This window comes from Bos javanicus, chromosome 26, assembly GCF_032452875.1.
Source record: "Bos javanicus breed banteng chromosome 26, ARS-OSU_banteng_1.0, whole genome shotgun sequence".
NCBI lineage: Eukaryota > Metazoa > Chordata > Mammalia > Artiodactyla > Bovidae > Bos > Bos javanicus.
Genome location: NC_083893.1, coordinates 48,711,422 through 48,738,679, shown reverse-complemented (window position 1 = coordinate 48,738,679; position 27,258 = coordinate 48,711,422). Strand labels below are relative to the sequence as shown.

Genomic DNA, 27,258 nt, shown 5'->3' with positions numbered 1-27,258 from the left:
GCGTTGATCATTGAGGAAACCTTTCTTATCTCTCCTTGCTACTCTTTGGAACTCTGCATTCAGATAGGTGTATCTTTCCTTTTCTCCTTTGACCTTCGCTTCTCTTCTTTTCACAGCTATTTGTAAAGCCTCCTCAGACAACCATTTTGCCTTTCTTTTTCTTGGAGATGGTCTTGATCCCTGCCTCCTATACAATGTCACAAACCTCCATCCATAGTTCTTCAGGCACTGTGTCTATCAGATCTAATCCCTTGAATCTATTTCTCACTTCCACCGTATAATAGTAAGGGATTTGATTTAGGTCACACCTGAACGGTCTAGCGGTTTTCCCTACTTTCTTCAATTTAAGTCTGAATTTGGCAATAAGGAGTTCATGATCCGTGCCACAGTAAGCTCCCGGTCTTTACAAGGTGATTAAGCTCTGGGCTTGTAATATACAGCATGGTGATTATAGTTAACACTGCTGTAGTGTGTATTTAAAAGATGCTTAAAAGTAGGTTCTAAACCATTTCACACACCCCCCCCCCCACACACACACACACTGTAACTGTGTGAGGTGTTGGATATGTTAACTGTACCTCATTCTAGTGATCATTTTGCAGTATATACATATATCAGATCATTGCATTGTACACAGTAAACTAACAGAACAGTAAAAGTCAGTTAGAGCTCAGTACATAGACTGTGGGGGACCTTGGGGGCACATCCCTCTCTAAACAGGGAAGAACATCTGTCCCAGAGACAGCCGTGCACCAACAGACCCATCAGCCCATCATTGTCAAAGGATTAGCTTATACCAACTTTAATGAAGCATAAAGGATCTCAGGCTCGACACTTTGGTGCAGAACGTAGCGGGGGCTCCGCGGTGGGATGCACGGTCCAGCCTGGACATACTGGCGGACTCCTGCGCCTCGGCCCTCTGAGAAGAGGGAGGCGCAGCTAGGCCCAGGGCTCCGCGGGTGGGACGGCACAAGACCCGAATCCCACACCGCACGACGGCCGCGGGAAGCACGACCTCGCTTGCTCCTTCCGCACGGCCCGAGGGCCCCGGCAGCTCAGAGCTGCGGCTTCAGATAACCGAGGGTGTTCCCAGCGCCTCTGGACGAGAAGCCACCGTGCACCGGGCAATACCAGGCTGGAGAACACCACGTGCTGAAGCGTGGCTCCCGCCCGGAAGCGAGGCGGACTCCCAAGGACTACAACTCCCAGAGACGCCAGCGCCCCTCCGCTCTGATAGGCCCGCTGCGCCACCTATCAGCCAACCAGCGACAGCAGACGGGGCTCAGGGACCAATCACAAGAGGAGAGGCGGGCGCTCCTCCAGCCGATCGCAGGCCCGAAGTCGAATCGTGGCGAAACCCTAAACAGGTTCTCTGGAGCCCCAAGGCCGACACAGTGACCGGAGAAGAGACAGAATCAACGACCTAGGGCAGTGACGGTGACCGGCGAAATGACAGAATCAACGACCTAGGGAGGAAATCCCCTCATCGCCTCAAACTTCTGGCTTCCGCTACTCCAGCCTGTCGCCGCGCCAGCCAGAGCTCGCGATTTCCTGGCGGCGCCCCGCCCCCAGCACTTTATTGGCTCCCTTGGGGCACGTGCGCTAAGAGGGCGTGGCCTCGGCAGCCCGGGCTGGGCCGGGAGGGCGGCACCTGACCGCTATCGGCGGCTGGAAGGCCCGGCCGCCTGGGGCCTGGGGTCGCATGGACACCCTGGCGCTGGGCCGATGGCGACGGCGGAGGCCTGAGGATCTGCAGGTCCCGGGGGACGCGGTGAGTCCCCCGGGGCCCGGGCCTTGCGAAAGGGAAGACGGCAGCTCTGGGCAAACGCCCACCGGGTCTGGCGACTACTGGCGCCTGAAGCAGGAGGAGGCCGGGCCCAGGCGGGCTGCGCGCGCCCGCTTGGGCGGAGCGTAGTGGGCGCGGCCTGAGTGGGGCCGACCGCCTCTCAGGCCGCGCCTGCGCAGAGTTGCGGGCCCGGGCGGGCCGAGCGCACTCGCTTGGGCGGAGTGCAGTGGGCGGGGCCTGGATGAGGCGGCCCTCTCCTCAGACTGCGCCTGCGCAGAGATGCGGGCAGGGCGGGCGGTGTGCGCCTGCTTGGGCGGGGCCTGGGTGGGGCGGGTCGCCCCTCAGGATGCGCCTGCGCAGAGATGTAGACCCGGGCACCTCGGTGTCCTGGAAACCCAGGGCTGGTCACATGGTTCAGGGCTGCTGCGGAGGCCTCAGAGGTTCAGTGTCCAAAGTCAAGGGTCCTCCCGCTTTCTGCGCGCAGCTGTTCCTGAGTCAAACCGCCACGTGCAGGCGCTGGGCTGGGTGTAGTATGGGTGCCAGGCCAGCCGACACTCCAGTCGTTTGCTGCGAAAGAGCAGGGTAAGAGGTGATGGGTAATGGGAGGGTCCCTAATCAAGCTCGGGGTGGGTGCATCGTCGAGACTATGCGAGGCTTGAAGGGAAAATTAGTGTGGGTAGGAAGTACGTAGGGAACCGACAGAAGCCCTGTGGGATTGGGATGAGGGCAGAGCCTCTGAGCTGCGCTCTTGTCCAACAACTCTGCCTGCGAATCGCCGGTTCTGATTTCGTCTTGTTTACTTCAGGGATCCCTCTAAGAGCAGCAGCTATGTGCCGCCATACCGAGCAACAGAATTATTTATATTCTTCTTCGACTCCTCCCGGCTCCATAAGCATGGCGTGTGCCTTCCCAGTTAGTACAGGCAACCTTTTTCTCCAGTGTTTTGCACAGCCTGTCAGGAGTGAGGCACTTTCTCCCTTGAAGCCTCTTTCTTCGCTGCCCGCTGCCTGACCGTGAGCTAGTCTCACTTATGTTCTTGATGCAGCACCCCTCCACCTGGTGCCACCTCAGGGCATAGGCTAAGCTTCTGTAACAGGGAGACTTCACACCATCCCGGCTCAGACCTGAGGGGAGTTTGGTTCTGTGCATAGCAGTATGGAGGTGAGCCCAGGGCAGTGGAACAGTTCGGTCCAGTTCAGTCGCTCAGTCGTGTCCGACTGTTTGCGACCCCATGGACTGCGGCAGGCCAGGCCTCCCTGTCCATCACCAACTCCCAGAGTTTACTCAGACTCACATCCATCAAGTCGGTGATGCCATCCAACCATCTCATCCTCTGTCATCCCCTTCTCCTCATGCCTTCTAGTGGTACCCAGATCAAAGACATCCACGCACCCAGTCTCATTCTGTCCGTGGCTTCAGCAGCCCCCTGTCCTCCAGACACGTGTGTGTTCAACCTCTCAGCTGTGTCTCGTTCTTTGCAACCCTGTGCATTGTGGCCCGCCAGGCTCCTCTTTCCATGGGATTTCCTGGGCAAGAATACTGGAGTAGGTTGCCTGCTTCAAGGGATCTTCCTGACCCAGGGATTGAACCCATGTCTCTTGTGTCTCCAGCATTGGCTGGTGGATTTTTTACCACTGAGCCACCTGGGAAGCCCCATCCTCCAGACGGTGGGAAGTAAATAGGAAAGTGACATGATCATCCTGACATTTAAAGGGCCACCGTTTCCCCAGAGCAGCTTTGTGGGAAATGAAGGGGATGGTGGTCAGAGGGGAGGCACAATATATAGATGGTGAGAGGTGTCAGAGGCTCAGCCTGAGGGGAGTGTAATGGCAGCACACACACGTGGCTGTGGGTTTTGGAGGAAGAGCTGGCAGGTCTTGCTGGTGAGTGGGTGTGGCAGGGAGTGTGAATGGGGGAGTCCAGGTGACCCCCAGAGTTGTGGCTCGAGCTCCTGGGTGTGCAGTGGTGCTGTCACCGCAGGAGGGGACATCTTGGAGACATTTAGCTGAGGTGTGGCAGATTCTGCCAGTCCTCCAGTGGCCACCATGTGGGTTATCAGTTTCACAACAGCCTGTTGGGATGCCCATATGACCAACGAGGAAACTGAGGTACAGAGAGATGAATCAACTAGCAAGTGGTGGTTAGTTCAGTTCAGTTCAGTCGCTCAGTTGTGTCCGACTCTTTGGGACCCCATGAATCACAGCACGCCAGGCTTCCCTGTCCATCACCAACTCCCGGAATTCACTCAGGCTCACGTCCATCGAGTCAGTGATGCCATACAGCCATCTCATCCTCTGTCGTCCCCTTCTCCTCTTACCCTCAATCCCTCCCAGCATCAGGATCTTTTCCAATGAGTCAACTCTTTGCATGAGGTGGCCAAAGTACTGGAGTTTCAGCTTCAGCATCATTCCCTCCAAAGAAATCCCAGGGCTGATCTTCAGAATGGACTGGTTGGATCTCCTTGCAGTCCAAGGGACTCTCAGGAGTCTTCTCCAACACCACAGTTCAAAAGCATCAATTCTTCATCGCTCAGCTTTCTTCCCAGTCGAACTCTCACATCCATACATGACCACAGGAAAAACCATAGCCTTGACTAGATGGACCTTTGTTGGCAAAGTAATGTCTCTGCTTTTGAATATGCTTTCTAGGTTGGTCATAACTTTCCTTCCAAGGAGTAAGCGTCTTTTAATTTCATGGCTGCAGTCACCATCTGCAGTGATTTTGGAGCCCCAAAAATTAAGTCTGACAGTGTTTCCACTGTTTCCCCATCTATTTCCCATGAAGTGGTGGGACCGGATGTCATGATCTTCGTTTTCTGAATGTTGCGCTTTAAGCCAACTTTTTCACTCTCCACTTTCACTTTCATCAAGAGGCTTTTTAGTTCCTCTTCACTTTCTGCCATAAGGATGGTGTCATCTGCATATCTGAGGTTTTTGATATTTCTCCCGGCACTCTTGATTCCAGCTTGTGCTTCTTCCAGTCCAACGTTTCTCATGATGTAGTCTGCATAGAAGTTAAATAAGCAGGGTGACAATGTACACCCTTGACGGACTCCTTTTCTTATTTGGAACCAGTCTGTTGTTCCATGTCCAGTTCTAACTGTTGCTTCCTGACCTGCATGCAGATTTCTCAAGTGGCAGGTCAGGTGGTCTGGTATTCCCATCTCTTTCAGAATTTTCCACAGTTTATTGTGATCCACACAGTCAAAGGCTTTGGCATAGTCAATAAAGGAGAAATAGATGTTTTTCTGGAACTCTCTTGCTTTTTCCATGATCCAGCGGATGTTGGCAATTTGATCTCTGGTTCCTCTGCCTTTTCTAAAACCAGCTTGAGCATCAGGAAGTTCACGGTTCACATACTGCTGAAGCCTGGCTTGGAGAATGTTGAGCGTGACTTTCCCAGCGTGTGAGGTGAGTGCAGTTGTGACTACCGCAAGTAGTGGTCGTAGGCCCTAACCCTACCAGCGCCCTCCAGAGCTTGTGTTCTTAACCACCGGGCTATACAGCTTCCTCCGGGGGGCTTGTGGAACTAAAACGTGAGACTTGAAAACGAAGTCCAAAGTTGGCCGTAAACTGATGAAAGATATGATGCGCCGGACTGTCAGGGATGGGAGCCATAGGTCACTGTTGATCTGAGGAAACAGGAAAGGCTCAGTAGAGGAAACCTTGAGTGATCTTTCAGGTTGGAGTTGGTGGGATGAGGTGCCCAGGCTGAGGCTCCAGCACTTCCAGACTATTAGCAGACAGGATGAGGGTGTGTAGTGCTGGGGTGTGTCCCGTCTCCTGATCTGATAGAGTCCTCGTTTACGTTGCATTGTTTTTGCAACATTGTTTTTGTCCTAGTTTTTAATCTGACAATCTGGCTTGAGCTTCATAAAGTAGCCATGTCCTTCCCTCCATTTTCCACTCTCGTTCTCCGTCTCTCTCATACACACCTGTTCAGAGTTTGGTTACTCGGGAAGCATGAGTCCCTTCGTACCTCTGTGACAGCCCAGTGGCTCTGCACCCGGTGTGCTAAAGCCAGCAGAAGAGATCAGGAGCTGCGGCCACCAGGACCGTCTCTGGAATGAGGATTCTCATGAGCCAGGGCCAGGAGTCTCTCCTGTCCTCTGGGGAGTGTCCTGATGATGGTGAGGTCAGTGAATGTGGTGGCAGTTACACAGCAGTAGTGCTTATCCTTTCTGTTGCATAGACTTTTTACAAATTCTTTTTCTGAGCACCTACTGTGTACCAGCACTGTTCTAGGCTCTGGAAGAAGAGAAGTGAGGCCTTGCTTAGGTTGACCCTGTGACTGGGCATCCAGTGCCTGGCTCCTTGCAGTCCCTAACCACCACACTCACCGCACCTTTCAGAATGGAAATGTCAACCCAGACGCCCAAAAATTCATGTCTACGCCTCAGCATTCTATCTCCCTAAAGACTCTTTTTCCAAAAAAGCTCTGTAAAGAGTAGGCTCTCTGGGCAGAGTACTGGTTGCCCACAGAGTTACCATTTCCAGTGCACTTCAGTCTTATTTCCATCTGGTTTAATTTTTGGTTTTCTTCCTGAAGGAGTTACTTTAACATACATTGTCCGGTGGCTCAGATCTGCCTGCAATGCAGGAGACCTGAGTTTGATCTCTGTGTTGGGAAGTTCCCCTGGAGAAGAGAATGGCAACCCACTCCAGTATTCTCAAAGCTCAGGTTGTTACCACCGGCTGTAAGTCAGAAGTCCCCACCACCCCCTCAGGTGCCTGCCAAAAGTCACTTCATTCGCGTGAGTAACAGGGCACCCATTCACCTTTATGGCTCTGAAGTGACCTCAGGAACCGAGGACTAGAGACTGCGTGTTGCGACAGAAAATACCCCCATTGTCCTGGTCGCTTAGAAATTCCAGGGGTTTGGGGACCTGCAGTCCAGGAACCTGATGTATCTTAAAAATACATTTTGGTCACCTGAATGACTGTATATATGTGTGTGTGTCTGTGTGTAATGTACGTATTTTTTATATACATATCAGTTCAGGTCAGTCACTCAGTCGTGTCCGACTCTTTGCGACCCCATGAATCGCAGCACGCCATGCCTCCCTGTCCATCACCAACTCCCGGAGTTCACTCAGACTCACGTCCATCGAGTCAGTGATGCCATCCAGCCATCTCATCCTCTGTCGTCCCCTTCTCCTCCTGCCCCCAATCCCTCCCAGCATCAGAGTCTTTTCCAATGAGTCAACTCTTCGCATGAGGTGGCCAAAGTACTGGAGTTTCAGCTTTAGCATCATTCCTTCTGAAGAAATCCCAGGACCTATCTCCTTCAGAATGGGCTGGTTGGATCTCCTTGCAGTCCAAGGGACTCTCAAGAGTCTTCTCTAACACCACAGTTCAAAAGCATCAATTCTTCGGCACTCAGCTTTCTTCACAGTCCAACTCTCACATCCATACATGACCACTGGAAAAACCATAGTCTTGACTAGACATATATACCTATATAAATAAATAATAGGTATATATATAATAAATGGGAGTTTTGCAGATTTGTATCCTAGTGAAGTTCACTCTGAAAGTGCACAGATCAGTGGCTTTAGTGTAGTATGGAGTTGTGTAAACACCATCGCAACCTGATTTCAGGACATTTTCATCACCCCAAAAGAAGCCTGGTCCCCGGTCCTGCTGCTCACCCACCCCTGAGCAGCCACCAGTCCACTTTCTGTCTTCTGCTGACTGTCCTGTCCTGGCCATCTCATGTAAATGGAAACACACAATATTTGGTCTCTTGTGACTGGCTTCTTTCACTTAACGTAAGCGGTTTATCCATATTGAAATACATATCAGTATTTTATTTCTTCTTGTCGCTAAATATTGCATTGTATGAATAATGCCACGTTTTATTTAAGCATTTCTCCGTGGATGGGCGTTCGGGTTGCTTGCTCTTCGGGGATTTCTGAGGAAGGCTGCTGTGAAGGTCCAGGTACAGGCTTTCCGTGTGGACGTGTGTTTTCATCTCCCTTGGGCAGGTGTTTCGCTGTGGAATTGCTGAGTTATTAGGTAACTCTGTGCTTAGCATTTTGAGGAATCACCAAACTGTTCTGCAAAACAGCTGCACTATTTGAATTCCCACCAGCAGCAAATGGGGGTTCTGTTTTCTCCACGTCCTTGCCAACACTTTTTTGGATTATAACCATTCCAGTGGGTGGGACATGGTATCCCGTTGTGGTTTTGATTTGCATTTTTGTAATGACTAATGATGTTGAACATCTTTTCATGTACTTACTGACCATATGTATATCTTTGTCAGCAGAATTCCTATTCATAACCTTTGCCTGTTTAAAAAATTGTGCCATCTTGTTGAGTTGAAAGACTTCTTTATATATTCTGGAGACAAGTCCATTAGCGTGCATACAGTAAGCAGTTTTGGATATTGATGAAATCCAGTTTGTGAATTTGTTTCTTTTATGAGTCATGCTTTTGGTGTCGTATCTAAAAAATCTTTGCCAAGCCCAAGATCACAGAGATTTTGTCTTATGTTCTCCTCTAAAAATTTAATGTTCTCTGCTCTTACATTTAGCTCTCTGATCCATCCCAAGTTCATCTCTGTGTGGTTAGGGCCCTGAATTCCTCTTTCTGCATGTGGATAGAGTTACGCCAGCACCACTTCTTATGAAGGCTCTTCTTTCTCCGTTGCGTTGTCTCAGCAGCCTTGTCAAAAGTTAGTTCACGGTAAACGGAAGGGTTTATCCTGGACTCTCGTTTCTGTTCCATTGGTCTCTGTGTGTGTCCTGTGCCGTTACTGCACTGTCTTGATTACTGTAGCTTTATGTTAAGCTTTGATATATTTTTCATGCATTTTTCAGTTTTTAGTGCTTCTTTAATACATGTCTCAGTCTTGTCTCCCCAGTTTGACTTAACGCACGCTGAGCCCCAGGTCTGGCATTTGCAGTCATTGGACTTCAGGCAAGTTAGCTGGGGTTGGTGGACTTCACCTTCTTCACGTGCAGAATAGAAGTAAAATGCCCTGCTTTGGCAGCACAGGGCTCTACTTTGCTACTGAAATAACAAATATAGAAACACTCCATGCTGTAGTTTTTTTTTAATCATTGCAAGGACAGTTACTAGGTCCCACCTGTGGTAAATAGATTTTTTTATAATTTAGGTTTATACTGTCTTTGTAAATCATGCATGCAAAATTAGTGCTCAGTCTAGAGGGTGTGTTTATGTCTTTTCATTTTCATTGGAAGTCAAAGAGTGGTTTTTCTTCGCTCTCCTCCACCACCTTCCTCTGGGGAGCCAGCTTTCATGGAATCACAGTGGTGCCCACGGCTTACCTCGCTTGTCTCCTCATCGGTTGCTTTCTCTTTCCTGAGCAGGACTTGGTCTGGGGTGTGGACGCAGGTCCGTGCCCAGGACGGGGAGGAGTCTCCTGGAAAGGGCAGCTGATGATGCACAGCATCCCGACGTTATGGTCCCTGTGGCTGAAGTCCCAGGGCACCTGGCCACACGGGGTTGAGAGTAGGCACCCTTGCTTCTGCTGGTTTCTGTGGTTCGGTCTGTGCTGCAGAAAGCAACACCCCCAAGAGCGCAAGGTCATTTCCAAGCGACTGTCCCTGAGGGGGGATCTCTGCACGCTTTCTTTCTCGGCGACAGTCTGCAGGCCTCTTCAATCCTGCTCTTCAGCCCTAGCGGTTCTGTCTCAGCGCTGGTGGATGTCCGCGTCAGCTGCTCCAGCCAAAGTGAACTTTCTTTACTGTGACAGAGATTAAACTAGACTAGAATACCTCACTCAGCAACTTTCTGATAACTGGGACTCAGTCAGCATCACACATTTATGATGCAAGTGATCTTTAGAATAAATTCCACTGGTCAATAAAAATCCTTAAAATACCTTCAAATGAAAGATGAGATTATTGTGCGTGTATGTGTGTAGTTGGAGAGTTACCTTTAATTGCATTACCAACTCTGACAATTTACATTGGTATTCTAACTTAGAGTATATGTGCTTAACATATATTAGCGTATATATTACAAGTGCTTGACTTAAGGCTTTTCAAGAACCTGCCACTTCCTTGCTGTGCCGACTGAAGAGAATTCACAGGGTGTTTCTGTCAAAGCACTCAAGGAAGTTGGCCTCTTCTTTCTTTACCCTCCACGTTCTGTTTGCGTGCAAAGTCGGGAAACGGGTTTCCAGAGGGGGGTCCTGTCAAGGGTCTTCTCTTACTCAGCTGTGTTTCTTTTTCAGCTCTTCTCTGGCGAGATTGCTGCTTGATAGATCTTCTGTAGGTATTAAGTAACGGGGTCTTTGTGTTTATTCAGGATTTGAATTTTGTTTACACGGCGCCAGAGCCATTTGTTGTTGTTTGGTCATGTCTGACTCTTTGCGACCCCATGGACTGCAGCACGCCAGGCTTCCCTGTCGTTCACCATCTCCCAGAGTTTGCTCAAACTCATGTCCATAGGGTTGATGATACCATCCAACCATCTCATCCTCTGTCGTTTCCTTCTCCTCCTGTCCCCAGTCTTTCCCAGTATCAGGGTCTTTTCCATTGAGTTGCCTCTTCACATCAGGTGGCCAAAGTATTGGAGCTTCAGCTTCAGCATCAGTCCTTCCAATGAATATTCAGGGTTGATTTCCTTTAGGATTAACTGGTTTGATCTCCTTGCAGTCCAAGGAACTCTCAAGAGTCTTCTCCAGCACCACAGTTCGAAAGCATCAATTTTTCGGTGCTCAGCCTTCTTTATGGTCCAACTCTTGCATCCTTGCATGACTACTGGAAAAACCATAGCTTTGACGGTGGATGTTTGTCGGCAGAGTGATATCTATGCTTTTTAATACGCTGTCTAAATAGCTTTTCTTCCAAGGAGCAAGCATCTTTTAATTTCATGGCTGCAGTCACTGTCTGCGGCCAGATGGTAAATCTTCACGTGCCTTGATGAAGGCTGACTGAAGCGTCTCTAGAAGGGAGTGGGGGAGAGCGAGGCATGTAACACACGCGTCCTGGACTTCAGTGCCTCTCAGCCCCAGTTTTCCCGTGGTCCAGGCCAGTCCATGGTAATTGGAATATTTGCCGAGTAAATATGTGAGTCAGTGTCACATATAGCCAGCTTTCACTAATCCCTGTTTAAAGCAGAAAACATGAATGACTTCATCCCCTCGGCCAGCGGAGGGCCCCATGTTCCCTGGAGGAGCCCAGCCCTCAATGACTGACTGGTCAGTGTGGCTCCCCTTCCCCCGCCACGTGGGGACCCAGCCCCCGCCACCGGAGCCTCTTGAGGAGTGTCTACCGTGGGTGGCCACAGGTCTGCTGACCCGCTGTGCCAGGTGTTGTTTGACCCCACAAAGAAGTTAGAATCCGTCTAACTCATCAAGAAACATGGAGTGTGAGACCTCCTCTAGAAGCACACTTCCTGCCTGTCCACGCCCCTCTGCCCTCCTGTTTGGCAAGCGATGTTCCTCAGAAAGGAGCACGGGGCTGTGATGTGACCGCAGGAGGAGAGTCACATCCTGTGTGTGGATGACGCGGGGCACAGCCAGTATCCTCACTTCTCTTTGCCCGATTTTTTCTGGCCGCACTGCGTGGCATGCACGATCTTTATTCCCCGACCCAAGATGGAACTCAGGCCCCCTGCGGTGGTCGCACAGGGGCTTACGCACTGGGCCACCAGGCAAGTCCCGCCCAGATAGTTGGGAGTTGGCAGGACACCCCTTTACACAGCATGCCCCTTTCTGCAATGTGAAAGCTGAGCAGATCCTGAGTAACCGGAGGTCGTGGTCCTTGGTCTTTTCTTCCTCAACCCTTCCATCCGACTCAGGCGGAACACAGAAGGCGGCACCATTTCCAATTACGAAGGCGATTCGTGTGATGATGGCGGTATTTGGCAGTACTTTATACACTGGAAAACAGCAAGGAAATCAGATTGGACCTGGAAACAACTTCAGGGTTACGTAGCAGAGCCTGGCGTTAAATTTAAACCAGAAGGACCCTCAGTAGTCCCTAGGAACGGGCTGTGCGTCCTCTAGGGGAGACAGACGTAAGCTGGGGGGGTGCCGGCCTCGTGTGGACCCAGGTGGCAGGTTGCTGGGGCCCCTCAGCTGGAGTTTTTCCCTGCGGACTTGGGACCACGTCGTGGAGGTAGGGGGGAGCTCTGCTCTCCTCCGCGGTGGTGACAGCGTGTTGGGGGTATTTTACATGGTTCATTTCAGGAGGAATAATGACGATTTAGAAACTCTAGGACATGGTGTCTAGAAGAGGAAGATTCTGGAAAGCCTCTCGGATATGGGAGAGTGAAAGAGAGCAGGAATGCTTGGTCGGAGAGAAGCAGCCTCAGAGGTATCCAAGAACCATCTTCACACGTGGGAAGGACTTTTGTCTTACACACGTCACCCTTTATGTCACTCGGGAGGGAAAAATTAGGCTTGTGGAAAGGTGACTTGGCTTATATCCTCATTCCTAGATGTGTGGTATACACTAGAGCAGGTGCAGGAGGTTTTTTATCTTCATTTTTAAAACTTCATTTCCAAGTAGTTTTAGACTTATAGAAAGGTTGGGGAAAAGCAGCTGTAATATAGAGAATTCACGTGAACAACGTACGTGGGCACAGTATGATTGGCAGGCGGCCAGGCTCGCCTCGTGCACAGCCGTCGCCCGGGCTCCAGCCGTACTCCAGCCTCGCCTGATGTCCCGCTCGCACCCTTTTCCTGTCCTGGGTCTCTTCCAGGACCCCACAGCGCGCCGAGTCCTCACCCCTCCAGTCACTAACGTGTCCCTCCAGGACCCCACGCTGTGCCGAGTCCTCACCCCTCCAGTCACCATGTCCTCCCAGGACCCCACACTGCGCCGAGTCCTCACCCCTCCAGTCACTAATGCGTCCCTCCAGGACCCCACACTGCGCCGAGTCCTCACCCCTCCAGTCACCGACGTGTCCTTCCAGGACCCCACACTGCGCCGAGAGTCCAGGACCCCACACTGCGCCGAGTCCTCACCCCTCCAGTCACTAATGCGTCCCTCCAGGACCCCACACTGCGCCGAGTCCTCACCCCTCCAGTCACTAATGCGTCCCTCCAGGACCCCACACTGCGCCGAGTCCTCACCCCTCCAGTCACCGACGTGTCCTTCCAGGACCCCACACTGCGCCGAGTCCTCACCCCTCTAGTCACCAACATGTCCTTTCAGGAAGTCCTCACCCCTCTAGTCACTGACGCGTCCCTCCAGGACTCCACACTGTGCTGAGTCCTCACCCCTCTAGCCACTGACACGTCCTTGGTTTCCTGACCCTGGCACGTCTACGGAGCAGCGGTCAGCTATCTGGCAGAAGACTCTCCGTCCATGTGGGTTGTCCAGCATCTTCTGTGATGAGGTTAAGACCTCGTCCTTTCTGGCACGAGTATCGCGAGGTGATGTTATGCTTTCTTCGTGCATCTTATGGGGACTGTGATGCCAAGATGTCTCAGTACTGTGATGCTGACCTTGTCTCTGGATAAAGATGGTTTCATACCCTGTAAAGTTACCAGTCTTTTCTTTATAATGAATAAATACCTTGGGGGAGATATGTTGAAACTGCACTTAAATTATATTTAATTTATAAATTAAATTATAACTATTATAATTATTTATTATAATTAATAAATACCTTGGGGGAGATACGTTGAAACATGAAAATATTTGTTGAAACTATATGTAAAACAGTTTTATGTATAAAACTGAAACTTTGTAAATTAATAAATACCTTGGGGGAGAAAGCATATTTCTTCTTAAGCCTTTGCCTTCTGAGTTAGCATCTATTAGTAAATCTTGCCTAAAATACATTTCACTGTGTGTTTACTTCATGATGATTTTGTCTTTCCCTCATTCATTTAACACTTACTAATCTTTTTCCTGGTGCCCTTTGATACACGATTGTCACTGTACAGTATTGACCTGTACTACAGAATTTTTCCACTTTCCCTCTCCCTTCATCTCTCGTGTTTTAGTGGAATTACTTCCACCATGTCAGAGGACATAACATTTGCACATTTGTCTGTCAGCCTAATTCCACCTTTATTTTAAATTTAGTCTGAGATGTACATCTTAGTACCTTCAGATGCTTACGAAAAATCCTTACCCTGGAATTTCCCCAGTCATCACTGGTTAGTTAGATGAAGCTTACCCTCACGTAGAATCCTCTGGAAGGGCTCATGGCTGTAGTGGTCTCTAAATTCACCTATGCTGAAATGCTATTTCTGTAACCTTGACATTTGAAGGACAGCGTGTAGATTTTACATTCTTGGTCTGTGTTTTCTCTCACTGAGTTTGAAAGCGTGTTTCTCCATCGTCTCTCTCGCGTGTGGCCTTGGAAAGCCTGATGCCTGTCCAGTTCCTTTTCACCCTCATGGACCTGCGCGCCCAGGGGCTTTGAGGATTTCGCCTTCATCTTTGAAGTCTCCTGGTTTTATTAGGACGTCTCCGTGTTGGTCATTCCGGGTTAATTTCCCCAGGCGCCGTGTGAGCCTCCATTTCGAGCTTCAGGCAGCTCCTCTTCCCATGAAGCTTTCTCGGGCTACGGTTTTCAGCCTTAGCTTTGCTGTTACTTTGCTTTCCTCTTTGCGGAACTCTGACTCAGCGAACATTTCTTGCTGCTTTTTCTTCCCTTCCTGCTGCTGCCGTTTTTTAGCCCCCCTGTTTTCTTTATGCCGTTCTCCTTCTCTTGACTGTGCTCCTGCCCTTCTTTGGTGTCCTCTGTTAGTTTTCACTTGAAGTTATCCCCTTCAGTGCACTTTATAGTTTATTCCTCGTTTCCCTCCACTGCTTTCCCGAATCATCCAAGTCTCTCTTGGCTCCTCCCCATTTTTGTCCTTTCTGTTTTTACATCGCTAATTCAGGGTGGTTTTTCATATCCTCACATTTGTTTGAGTGTTTAATTATGTTTTTAAGAGTATTACAATCTCCTTTTGACTCATGTCTTTTTCAGGAGGAATTTTTATGTTTTGGGGTATTTTTTAAAGATTGCCGTTAGGCACCTCCGCTGTGGGTGTGGCTGAGCGCAGGTGGAGCAGGTGTCTGCTGGTGGACGGGGTGGCGGTGAGCCCCCTGGTATGATGGGCACCTTCACTTGCCAGACCCCAAACTTGCCCTCTCTCTCTTTCTCCTCGCCACCACCCAGCCCCAGGGGCACTGGCCCGCCCCTTTGCCCGTGCCCCTCCCAGGAGCTGAATTCGGAGGAGAACCTCTGTAAGTGCTCTGTCCATTTTCACTGTGCAGACTTTGGAGCCCCTGCCCGCCTCTGGGCTCTGGGGGCTCGGGCTCCTCCTCGCTGCGCATCCGGGCGCCTTTCCCTCGCTGGTGACCCTGTCCTGTCCCGCTCACAGCATCTCCTCCTGCCCTTCTCAGGGCAGGGCCACGTTGGAGGTGTGGGCTGGAGCGGAGGGGACCTGCGCTGGGATCCTGGCTTTTCTGTCCCCCTGGCCATATTCTCCGATGTCTGCATTCTCCGATTCAGGTTGTGCCCAGGTTTGGTTCTGCAGCAGTGACTGTGACCTTTCTGGACTTCCTTATGTTTGGGAAGGACTGTGGCGCTGGGTGATGGGGGGCTGGCTGCCCTGCCCTTGTCTCAGCCTCCCGGAGCCTGCACTGTATTTACCCCAGGGCATATTCTCTGGTTTGGGGGCTCAGAGGTCAGCATTTACCATTTTCCTCCTCAGGTATCTATCTTAAGACATGTTAGTTAGGGAGGAGTAAAACTAGCACTTGACACCAGGTTTCTATATTAGATAAATCCATGAAATAAAAAGCCCATTTAGAAAATAATGAATATAATGGAATGGATCGTGAAGAGATTTGGCGCAAATCATGACGATGGTTTGCCGGTGACTGAGGAGGGTGTGGGACCACCCGTGAACCAGGGGTGTTTCCTGACTCTGGCGGGCACCGCCCAGCAGCGGGGACCCAGGACAGGGCGGACCTTCTGTCCCCTACAGAGGCCTCCTACCCATCTGCTCTGTGTCGCGGAACACATCCTTACCCCGCAGAGCACAGACTGGGAACGTGGAGAGTCAGCCATTTCCTTCAGCTTTGGAAGGCTGCTTCTGTAATTCGTCTTTAGTTCACGGGAATGCCAACGTCACATGCCTTTCCTGCAGGTTATCCCTTATGGGCTGTGTGTGCAGCTTGTGAAATAAATAAAACCAGCCCACTCCTCAGTGTCAGGAAGACAAAGAATTATCCACATGGGATTATTCATATCATATTAAGGAAGCACATAGCTTGATATTGTGTTAAGAAAGTACCTACCTGGCAAAAGTATCGAAGCGCATGACTAGATTCTTGAACAAAAATTTATAGGTTTTGTACATTCTCGACATCGATAAACCAGTCACAACAGTTTATTATAAGAATTTTGACCAAAATTGCTTCAAATGATTATTTTAAACTTGTAAAGCTAAGTAAATGATCAGACTGTGCTGGAAGTAATGAGGTTAAGTGATGGTGGTTATTCCTGGAAGATAAAGTTGGAAGTTGTCTCTCCCAACGTCCTATAAACTTTCTGAGCTCCTCGGGGGTCTGTGTTTGCAGCGAGGTTCTCAGAGGCAGATTCAGTCAGAGCGCCGTGTGCTTTCCGAGGCCATCTAAAGTGAGACTGTCGTTGCAGAAGCGGGTGTGCAGGAGGCTGGACGCCGCGGCGACTGAGCGGGACTGCCCCCAGCTGAGGGTGCGCATCCCAGTGTCCGGGGGCAGCGAGGAGCCCGAGTGCCTGGATGCCCAGCGCAGAGGCCGCCTGCCCTCACCATGGCCCGACATCGGCCAGGGCCGACCAGGCGTGGGGGTAGGTTCCTGCTCCCACCAGACCAGCCTTTACCTGCTCAGTGTGAATCACCGCTGCCCTGGCTCATCCGTGGCTGTGATTTGTTGAACAGGGTCCTCTGGATGGCGGAAGGATCCGGGCCCAGCCTTGCCCGAGGTGCATCGCGGGAGAGTCTGTAAGTGCGTTCCCCTGCTCGCTGTGACGTGAAAGACCTGTCCTTAAATCCTGGATCCGTAGGACAAGGGTGGTAGAAACGGCCGTTTCGTTCCTAAGGAAGAGGGGTGTAAATTGAAAGGTACAGGTTGGTTTTCTGAGCATTCTACTCGGCTGCAAACTGATGTTCTTCCAGCTTCAGACTGAGACTACAAATTGAATATACATTTTAAATTCTTTCTAAAAACAGGGTTTAGAGAAGGGAACAGGGCCTGGAAATGGTTAAAATAGAGCTAGTTTGCGGACATCTTAGAGAAATGTCCTTAACTCATTTACTTACCCAAATGGGAATCAGTGTTGCTTTTTCTTTCCCCTCCTTAAGCTTTTCTTTCCTATTTGCATACACTTCACATAAATCCAAAATTTCAGAAGGATGAACAGCATTCACACCATTAATTCAAAGGAATGGGACGTCTTAGTGTCGCCAGAGTCAGATTCTCAGTCCCCTGTGCTGGGCAGAAGATCAGGAAGTGTACGATGCTGCTGTTCAGTTGCTAAGTCGTGTCTGACTCTGCGACCCTGTGAACCCCGAGCACGCCAAGCTTCCCTGTCCTTCACATTAGCATCACGATACCTTTGTTCCTAAATTTGGGCTTGTTCTAATAATAAGAGCTTTGAAACCTCTATAATTCTTTTTTTTTTTTTTTAATTTTAAGCTTGCAGTCTTCATATTGCAATAAAATAGAATTGTGTTTAATTTCCACATAGAAACCAGGAGCGTGTGTGTGTGAGTGAGTGTTTTCAGGATTTCCCCCTAAAGATCTTTAGAGGAAACTCAGTGCTGCTTTTGATCAGCAAACATTTGAGTCAGTAAATTGCAGAGTTTTCATGTGGTGCATTGTGGGTGACTGTTTTGTAGGGGAGGCAGTGATTTTGTTTTAAACAAAGGCCAGCCACCATGGAGCCTCTGAAGTCCTTAGATAAGTACAAAGACCAAGGCCAGGTGGACCCGCCCATGGAGATGTGCCTTCCTACTTTCGTACTCCATCCTCAGGAAAATTTCCGCAGGTCCTGTTGCATTTCGTGGTGTGGAGCTGGTGGTGGTTTAGTTGCTAAGTCATGTCTGACTCTTGAGACCCTGTGGGCTGTAGCCCACCAGGCTTCTTTGTCCATGGGCTTCTCCAGGCAAGAAGACTGGAGTGGGTTGCCATGCCCTCCTCCAGGGGAATCTTCCCAACCCAGGGATCGAACCCAGGTCTCCTACATTGCAGGTGATTCTTCAACGACTGGGCCACCAATAATCCTGAATAATGTTAAAACTAAGATCCAGCAACGTAAACTGTATTTCGGTTGATTCATGTAACTGCCAAACGTGCCCTGGATTGTGATAATTAATCTCATGACCCCACTGTGGGTAGAGTGCTTATGCTGGTGACTGACTCCAAACCTTCCTCGTTCTCGTCACATTTCCATGGAATGTGTCTTTCAAATCCCCCATCTGTTGGGCAAACAGTTGGAACGTAATACGGATTCTTAATGCTCCAAGAGGTTGTCTTCTGGCATGAACAGCTTAAAGGAAAAAAAAAATTTGGCTCAAGCAGCTGATTGGATCATTTAAGCTAATGTTCTGTTTGAACAACAGCACCTATTTGATTAGGGTTTTCCTTCCCTTGTGATTCCCCAAGCTTGCCTCTGTATGTTTCCTAGGAGATGAATCTGTGCGTGGAAAACCTATATTGATATGTAAATATATAATTTTTCTCTCTAATGCTCGATATTCTTTTCATCTAAATTTTCAGAAAGTGACTTTAAAAAATCAGTTTCCCTTTATTTGTAGTTATTCTCAATAAAATTTCACCCAGGCTTGGGTGATTTAATATTTACACCCACTATTTCTAAAAGTCTTATGTAAATAAAGATTGAAATGTGAATTTGAAAAGTCACACCTCTTGATATTTGAACAGACTATAGCTGCATATATCTTCTTTTTCTAATAATATGGCTAGTTTCTCTCTTAAGCTTTTAAAATAATAAGACACTATTTTTGTATTCCAGAACATCAAGAGGCTCAGTGTTAAATAAAAAGCAAATAGTATTTTTAGAAATGCAAGATCCCAGGGAGAAGCGCTTAACAGTAAATCACCAATGGGCAGCAATTCCAAATTTCAGAAGACTTCATTAAACGCAGGGTTCCGCTCACGGGTGCGCCCTACTCACACGGAAGCCTGCCTGTCCAGGCCCGCCATTCCCGTGGCTGATGCCGCTGGTGAGCTTGCTCAGAGAGCAGCAGGGGTCACGCTGGGGGTTGTGTGGGAGCCCTGTGTGTGCGTGCTCAGTCGCGTCGGACTCCGTGACCCCAGCGAGTGTAGCCCACCGGGCTCCCCTGTCCATGGAATTCTCCAGGCAGAAATACTGGAGTGGGTTGCCATTTCCTTCTCTGGGGGTCTTCCCGACCCGGAGATTGCACCCACGTCTCCTGCATTGGCAGGCAGATTCTTCACCATGGCGCCCCTGAGAACCCCACGGGGAGTCGCTGGCAGGAAGCTTGCTTTGGTGTCTCGGCGAGCTGGACGCTTTTCCCTGAGAACCTCCTCGGGTCCCCCTTCTCTGCTGTGTTTCTGACCGCAGCAGGTATCAGCTGACCCAGTTGGTTCTGCTCGGAATTCTCACGTGGCCGTCTCAGCTCACCGCCTGGGCCTGTTGTCTTTCTCCCACGAAGCTTTTCTTGATTGTTATCGTGAGTCCTTGCTCATGTACGCAAGGACTTTTCCTGTAGATCTTCTCCAACTCACTCCCCAGGCTGACACATGAGCCTCCCATTTGGCCCGTTGCAGCTCACTGATGATGTCTTTGGGTGATCAGTGTTCAGGTTCAGCTCCTAGTACACGTTATTATTAAGAAGCAGCTCCTCGTCACCCCACTCATGGTACTGACAGCTGGGGTGAGGCCATCCCTGATTCTTGGGACGTGGTATTATGTCATTCAGGGTGTCTGCTCTGCCGCCCGGTGGGTGGCCCTCTGCTGTGCACCATCCAGGCTACAGGGTCAGGGCGCTGGTCTCCGCCTGCAGGAGGCTCCTTTCCTTCCTTGAGTGCTCCCAAGGCTGGGCCTGCCATGCAGCCGACTTCCTTCCTTGCTCAGCTCAGCAGTCTTGGCCCAGGGGCTCATGGTAGCCAAGTGTGCCATGAAATCATGCTCTTCTTAGAAATTCTTCCCATTAAATGCATCCTCGCAAGGCTGTGAGAGGTCTGCAGGATAACCACATGAAAATGCATGGAAGGGGCATTATCAGGCTGGAAGCCACAGAAAGAACGGGTTCAGGATGCTGGCCAAGGGGGAGTGCTGCCTCGTCAGCACCCCTTTTTCTGAGTGGCACCTGCCGCTGGTGTGCTGCAGCTCCTCAGGGAGGGGCCACCCCCAGACTTCACGGGTCAGCCTGGCAGTCACCCTCAGCGCAGTTCCCTCCCCTCGTCTCCCCTGACCCCAGGCAGCCTCCCCGCCCCTCCTTCCAGGGTCCCAGCTCCTGAGGACTGGACCCCCTCGCTCCCAGCTCCTTCTGGGTGGCAGCCCTCGGGCTCTGCGGTCACCCCATCTCTTCCCTTTATTCTCCCAGCTGCCCCCAGGCCGGGAGGGGGGCCCCTCCTGGGGGAACACGTGCCTCCCTCCCCCCGTGGATCCTCTTTTCTTCCGTCATCTGTGACGTTGAAGCCCACATTCCTCACCTGAGTCTCTGTTCTAACTGGACCCCACCTGGGCTAACCAGCTAAGGAGTGGACAGATCTTCGTGAGAACAGAAAGCCTGCAGTCTTTAACTAGGCCTGGGGTCTTGGTCGCCCAGCAAGGTCAGCATCTGGGAGCCGGTCCCCTCTGCTGGAGTTTATCTCAGGTTCTGACTTGATGGACGTGAGTCTGAGTGAACTCCGGGAGTTAGTGATGGACAGGGAGGCCTGGTGTGCTGCGATTCATGGGGTTGCAAAGAGTCGGACACGACTGAGCAACTGATCTGATCTGATTGAGTTTTTACCCAAGCCGATAGTGAGTTACTACGTGAGAGCCAACATGCAAAATGATGTTTTTGGTTTTGGGGACCCCTCTGCTCCCAATCCCCAACAAATTGGTTTGGCTAACAGCCTGTTCATTAGTATTGAGGGCAAAAACTAGGGGAGCATCTCAGTGAGCTTCTACGTTATTCCCTTTTTGACATTGAAACCCATTTCCTGACAACAGGCCAAGTCCTCAGGAGCTGGGACCCTGGAAGGAGGGGCAGGGAGGCTGCCTGGGGTCGGGGGAGACGAGGGGAGGGAACGGCGCCGAGGGTGACTGCCACGCTGACCCGTGAAGTCTGGGGGTGGCCCCTCCCTGAGGAGCTGCAGCACACCAGCGGGAGGTGCCACTCAGAAAAAGGGGTGCTGACGAGGGCTGGGAGAAGAGAGGTGGGCGATGTGGGGACAGAAGTGGAGGGCGGGGGGCGGGAGGGGCGGTCCTGGGGAGGGGTCCCCAGCCTACCGTTGGGGGCGGAGGGAGGTGCCCCAGGATGGTCATTCTGATTCCAGATGGATGCCTGTTTCCCCTGTACTACATCTTATCTCCACACAGGTGACCTTTAAAGTATTGGCTCTATTTTATTTACCTGTCTGTCTCATTAGCAACTGCTCCCTGCATCCGCAGCATCTATAAATACTGCCCTGACCCAGGGGTGGGGGAGAAGCCGGTGCAGACAGGAGTCTCTGTCCCCCTGCCTGTGGTGATGGGGGCAGTGCCACCTGGCTTGGGGGTCAGGCCCAGAGCCAGGGCCGGGGTGGGTACGGCAGACTCTGACGTGGATTAACACAGATGCGTGCGCAGCAGGTCACTCTCTCTGTTTCAGCAGCAGCTAGATCTAATCAGCCCTTTATCCATACGTCCTGAGAGAAGACAACAGTCACAGAGGGATCACCGGGAATTTCACTGATCATTCCTTAGGAAACAGAGTGCCCAGTGCACTTCCCCGAGGTTCAGCAGGGACCCCAGCGGTCAGCGGTCAGGTTGCTGATAAGGAACTCGGTCCTCGGGGCCGGGTGACCGGCCCGCCCCACGCTGTGGTCAGTGGGGAGGCCGGGCTCCGAGCCTGCAGTGTAGGCCTCCTGTGCCCACTGTCTCGGCTGGTCTGTGGCCCCGTCACTTCTGCACTGGGCACGGCGGCGGCCCGCTCTGATGCGCTCAGACAGCTGTGAGGCCACAGGGCTTCGTGGACGTCCTTCCCAGAACCGTGAGGGCTTTGTGGCCAAGACAGGGCTGAGTCCTCCAGACGGTGGGAGAGGCAGCTGGCCAAGGAGGAGTCTGGCTGTGTTGGTGTAGTCAAATAGAGGAGTTTGCATAGACTTGCCGACAGAATCTTCCCATAGAATCTCTGACGATGTTTCCTCTGAATATGGATGCCAGAAAATTAGTTAAAAAAAATTTTTTTTTTACTGTGTTGTTGAGATCATTTCAGGTTCTGAAGACTCGTAGAGAGCCTTCAGGTGACTAAAGAACGAAACTAAAACTTTTTCTCTGGGGATAAAATGTTATACTATGAGGAGACAGTGAAACGGATTGTCACAGAAAAGCTAATATTTTTTTTTAAATGGAGTTTAGATTTCCTGCAAGCGTGTGGGACTAAATTAATGTATGCTACAGATAAGGACATTAAGTACGTTGTTAATCATGTCATAAACGAAGAGAGAAGCAGGACAGCAGATGCAGACGTGCTCCTGAGGCTCTGTCAGGACTTGGCTTTGTTGGGTTTGGTCCTGCAGTCGGCCTGCAGAGATGTGTGCAGAGCACTTGGGTGCTGTTTGCTTAGCAGAAAGCCAGAGACCACATCCACACCTGTCAGGAGAAGAGATAAGTGGCTCAGTCGCTCAGTCCTGTCTGACTCTGTGACCCCATGGACTGCAGCCCGCCAGGCTCCTCTGTCCATGGAATTCTCCAGGCAGGAATACTGAAGTGGGTTGCCATTTCCTTCTCCAGGGGATCTTCCCCACCCAGGGATCAAACCTGGGTCTCCTGCACTGCAGGCAGATGCTTTACCAACTGAGCCAACGTAAGTGGATTGGCATGTATTTATTCAGTAAATATACACTTCAGTGAGAATGGATGACATTTCACCTGTGGCATTTTATCTCATAAGCTACGTAATGGTTCGTGTATATTTGTTACATTGCTGTCTATACTTTTTTGTATTCCTGAAAAGGCCTGGTGAGTCTTGGACCTGATGTATCTGCATGTCTGATGTATCATGGTGAAAGAGGATTCTGGAGAGCTGCTGGAGAGAAACCACTGATGGCCATGAGGGAACAGTGCTTTGAGTGACAGCAGACCACCCATTAGTTACAGACACCAAGGACCTTGGAATAATGCTGTGCGATGCTAAGGGGACTGTCCCGTGTGAACACGTGTCTGTAACATGCTCAGAGCTGGGAGACCAGGGCAGTGGGAATTCCCTTGCCCTCACGGTAATTCAGTTGCCAGAACTAACTCCAGAAGAGAGAATCCCAATGGAATAATTTGGGAAAGTTCTCAAAAGCTACCATCCCAGATGGTTTTATAGTTTAAAAGAAATTCTACATAAAGGAACATACAGATGACTTGCTTTAGAAAAAGAACTACATTATTTGATCAAAGGAGGAAAAAAAGAAACAAATCAAACTGTCATCTTAATAGAGGCAGCAACTGCTCAGTTACTCCAAATCCCACTCAAGATAAAACCAGAAATAGAGGGCTTATCCTGGTGATGTTGAAAGGTCTCTGCACTTAGGGGGAGTGTTTCTTTGGATGAAGAGAGAAGCAAATTTGTTTGCCATCACCACTTCTGCTTAGTAGGGTTTCTAACTCAGACAGTTAAACAAGGAAGAAGAAACAATGGTTATAAGAATTAGAAGGGGAAGAAAACTAGATTGTTATTTCCTGACATCATCTACATAGAAAATCCAAGCAAATCTGCAGATAAACTATTAAAACTAATATTCAGCAAGATTGTTGACCATAAGATGAGCTTGCAAAAATAGGATGGAGGAGGAGATAGAGAAATTGTGCTCTTTATTCAGTGGAATATTAGCCATAAAAGAGGGAGATGCTGCCATTTCCAGCAACGTGGATGGCATCTGGGGGCGTTGTCCTAAATGAAATGAGTCAGACAGAGAAAGACAGATTCTGAACAAAAAAAGGCTCACAGATTGGTGGTTGCCAGCGACAGTGCGTGAGGGGTGGGAGCAATTGGTGAAGGGAGTCAAAAGGTAAAAATGAAAACAGCAACAAGAATCTGTTTTAAAAGCGGCGGCAGCAGCGGGTAAGTGGGCCCTTTAAGCCCCTCAGACTCTTTGCAGAGCAGGGTCCTCAGACCTCTTAAGGGTCAGCATCTCTGCTGAGGAGCCAGGCCGTCCCTCCCTTCCAGCCCACGGTGGTGAGTTTGAGATAACACGAATTTATGCACAAGAACAGCCTGAGTGGATTTTGGAGAGTGTCCTCCAGGCCTGCCTTGGAAGTCCAGGAAAGTTGTGTGTACAATTTTTTTTAGTTTTAAACTCAAGGCTTTTCCTGGAATATACATGCATGTTTATACCCTATTTTTAGAGTTGCCTGTTTGTCCACAGCTCCTCTGTGAAGCTCTTGATCCTTGCGTGTCTGGGGCAGGAGTGTTGCCCATCACAGCACTGTGGCAGGGGGGCCCACCCCTCAGAATCCCGGGCCTGGGCTCGTGCTTTCCTCTTCCCTCCCAGCCTGAGCCCCTGACTCAGCCTCCGAGGAGCAGAGACGGTCATGGGGTGTCCCCTTGCTCTAGCCCACCTCCCCCTGACTCCCGTGCCACCCACGTGTCCTTCCCCTGGTCGAGATGCATCGCTTCCCAGGCTTGATCCCTTTGGACATACTTGGTAGGAGACTGAGAACAGAGTGCTGGCTGCTGTTCTGAGCTGCTCGCCAGAAGCTCCTGCTGGGCACCGATAAGTCCTAAGCCTTGTCCCCACCATCCACTTCCGCCCCAGAAGGCTGTCTGGACTGGGCTGGGACGGGCTCCAGCGCCTGGGAGCGTCAGGACCGTCCGGCGCGGAGGCAGAACCTGCCCTCAGGGTTCCAGTCTTCTCTTTCCCTGGTGTGTGCTCTGCACGCCTCCAGCTGCTGCAGACTTACACTGACCAGCAAGCCTTCGTAACAAGGTGGAAGGCGAGGTTCAAATAGAGAATCATGGACTCTGTTGGAGCTCCATGCTGGGATCCGGTGCAGTGAGGGAAAGCTGGCCCCTGGCCCACCCTGTTCCCAGCCCAGGCCCTGTCTTGACTGACAGGAGGCCTTAGGCACACAGACGGGTCGTTTCCCATCCGCATTCCACTCCCACCTCCCAGCAGTGGACCTTTCACCCTGCAGCAAGCGTGTCAGAGAGGGTCTCTGATCTTAGGAGAGGACACCTGGTGGGGAGGCTCTCCCAGCCAGGGGACAGGCTCCGGAGGGGACGGGACCTGGAGGGTGGGGCGGGGGGCGTCCATGGAGAGGTGCAGCCAGAGGAGGTCCTTCAGAAGCTACGACCCAAGGCAGAGAGAGTGCTGTTGAAATGAGACAGGTTCAGTGGAGGGGGGACTCATAGGTGGTAATTAGGGGAAAAATGCCATTTTCATGGATTCTTGTGGACTTGAGTTACCATCTAAGGTCCTTTAGTTTTAACCTGAAAGAGCCTCATCAGTATTTCTTGTAGGGTAGGTCTGCTAACGACAGGTTTTTTGTTTTTGTTTATCTGGGAGTGTCTTAATTTCTCATTTTTGAAGGATAGTTTTGTTGGATACAAAATCCTTGGTTGACCTTCAGCACTCTGAATTGGGCTGAGAAATCAGCTGTCAATCTTGTTGAGGATCCCTTGAGCTTGATGTGGCATTTCTTTGTTTCCACTTTCAAGACTCCTTGGGTTTTGACAGTGTTACTCTGAAGTACCTAGGTGTCTTTTTGGACCTTACTCTCTTTTGATCCCAGTGTTAGAAACAAAACAAAACTCTCTTCAAGAAAAAAAAAAACACTCTTCTCTTGCTTGGTGGAAAAATACTGAAACTGTTTTATCAGAAGTGTCGTATTTCCCACCATTGCGTTAATATCTTCTCAAGCCTGCTCAGCCAGGCAGTGGACATACAGCTTGCCAACAGTGAGACTGACGTCTAAGGCACAGCTGTCCTCTTCCTTCGTGACTTTATCAGATCGGGCTCAGTGCCCAGACCCTCCATCGGACGTGGCTCCAGTGGCTGGTCCCCACCAGTGGCCGCCTCAGAGTCTGGGGACACGAGACCTCACTTCTGCATCAGGGACAGGGGTCTAAGCTTGGAGAGGGACATCGGCAAACTGGGCCCTGGGGAGAAAAGCCTGAGGATTTGGAAAATGCGGTCGTGTCAGGGGATGGAGACTGGGTGAGAGGTTTGAGTGAGTGGTTCCTGCGGGTTCTTTTGTGGAGGAGAGTCTAGGTTTGGTCCTCTCTTTGTCCGTGTGTCTGGTTGTCCCGTGTCCTGTTTGTTCTGCCTCCAGTGTGTCTCCAGACAAACCCCATCCAGGCAGGGTGGGGTGGGGTGGGGTGGGGTGGCTCAACGAGACATCTCAGCACTTCTGTGTGAAGGTGGGCAGGCAGGAGTCTGCTTCAAGGGCAGGGAAGCCAGGCCCGAGTGGGATCCTCGCGAAGCTGGGTTACCTCCCGCCCCGGGCCCCCTGCGAGGAGCCTGCTGCAGTGCACTTGTGCTGAATCCATATTCAGTATTCAGACATCATTAGAAAAAAAACTATGGATTTATAAATGATTCTTTCATTCTCTTTTTTCCCCTCTCATAGAACTGTAGGAGAGAAGAGAAGTAACATTTATCGAGAACATTCTATGTGCCAAGCACTGTAGGAAGCACTTTAAATATCTTAATTATGGTATTTTATATATGTTCTGTAAATACGTGCTTAGCTCAGAGTGTGTGTCAGCTCAGCCGATTGAAAGGCAGAGCTCAGTGTTGTGAACCTGAAGCCAAGGTAGGTTCCTTCCCACGACGCCCTGTTTTCTCGTTGTAGGGACACTTTAACCACACGGAGGACCGGTAGAGGACCTCGCTGGGAGAGGAAGGGCGCAGTCATGGTTTCGAGCCCTCGTGCAGCGGCAGATGTGCTCCCCTGGCTGGACCTGGCACCCCCTGTCCCCACAGCAGCCGCCGTGCTCCCGGCGGGAGGTCCCGCCTCCTCACTCCAGAGCCAGAGAGCCTGCAGACCTCGCTCCTCCCGCAGCTGCCTTCCCAGCGCAGCCTGCTGGGGAAGGTCATGGCTTTATTTGAGAGTTGAAAGTATCCGGCATCAAACGTCGTGTGCGGTTTGAGAGTCCACGTCCAAATGGAAAGCCCAGCTCCGTACTTCTCTGTTGTTTCGAGGGTGTATCCAGAGCTGCTTATGTGCTCTTTTTTTAATTAAAAGTCTTATTTTTATATTGAAAATGCTCTGTAATTTTACACTGAATTTTCCCAAATGTTAGCATCCAATCTGTTCTGTGTGATTTCCCCAACTGAAGTTACCAGGTGCAGGCCCACTTTTATATTAAAATGGGAGTTTCTCATCTTC

General features: G+C 50.5%; 1 protein-coding gene across 3 annotated transcripts; it reads left to right on the top strand.

The window, feature by feature from the left end:
• Nucleotides 1–1,305: 1,305 nt before the first annotated feature.
• On the top strand, nucleotides 1,306–27,258 carry C26H10orf143 (chromosome 26 C10orf143 homolog). Of its 3 annotated transcripts, XR_009733881.1 has the most exons (5): nucleotides 1,306–1,771; nucleotides 16,375–16,548; nucleotides 16,640–16,702; nucleotides 22,895–23,156; nucleotides 26,722–27,258. XR_009733881.1 is itself a non-coding variant. In XM_061403866.1 (4 exons), exons 1-4 carry the CDS (start codon nucleotides 1,703–1,705, stop codon nucleotides 26,749–26,751), a joined length of 336 nt encoding a protein of 111 aa, XP_061259850.1. In that variant the 5' UTR covers nucleotides 1,315–1,702; the 3' UTR covers nucleotides 26,752–27,258. The 3 variants fall into 3 exon arrangements, 1 of the variants encoding a protein (XP_061259850.1); XM_061403866.1 differs by lacking the exon at nucleotides 22,895–23,156 and having other exon boundaries at nucleotides 1,315–1,771; XR_009733882.1 differs by lacking the exons at nucleotides 1,306–1,771; nucleotides 22,895–23,156 and adding an exon at nucleotides 2,096–2,368.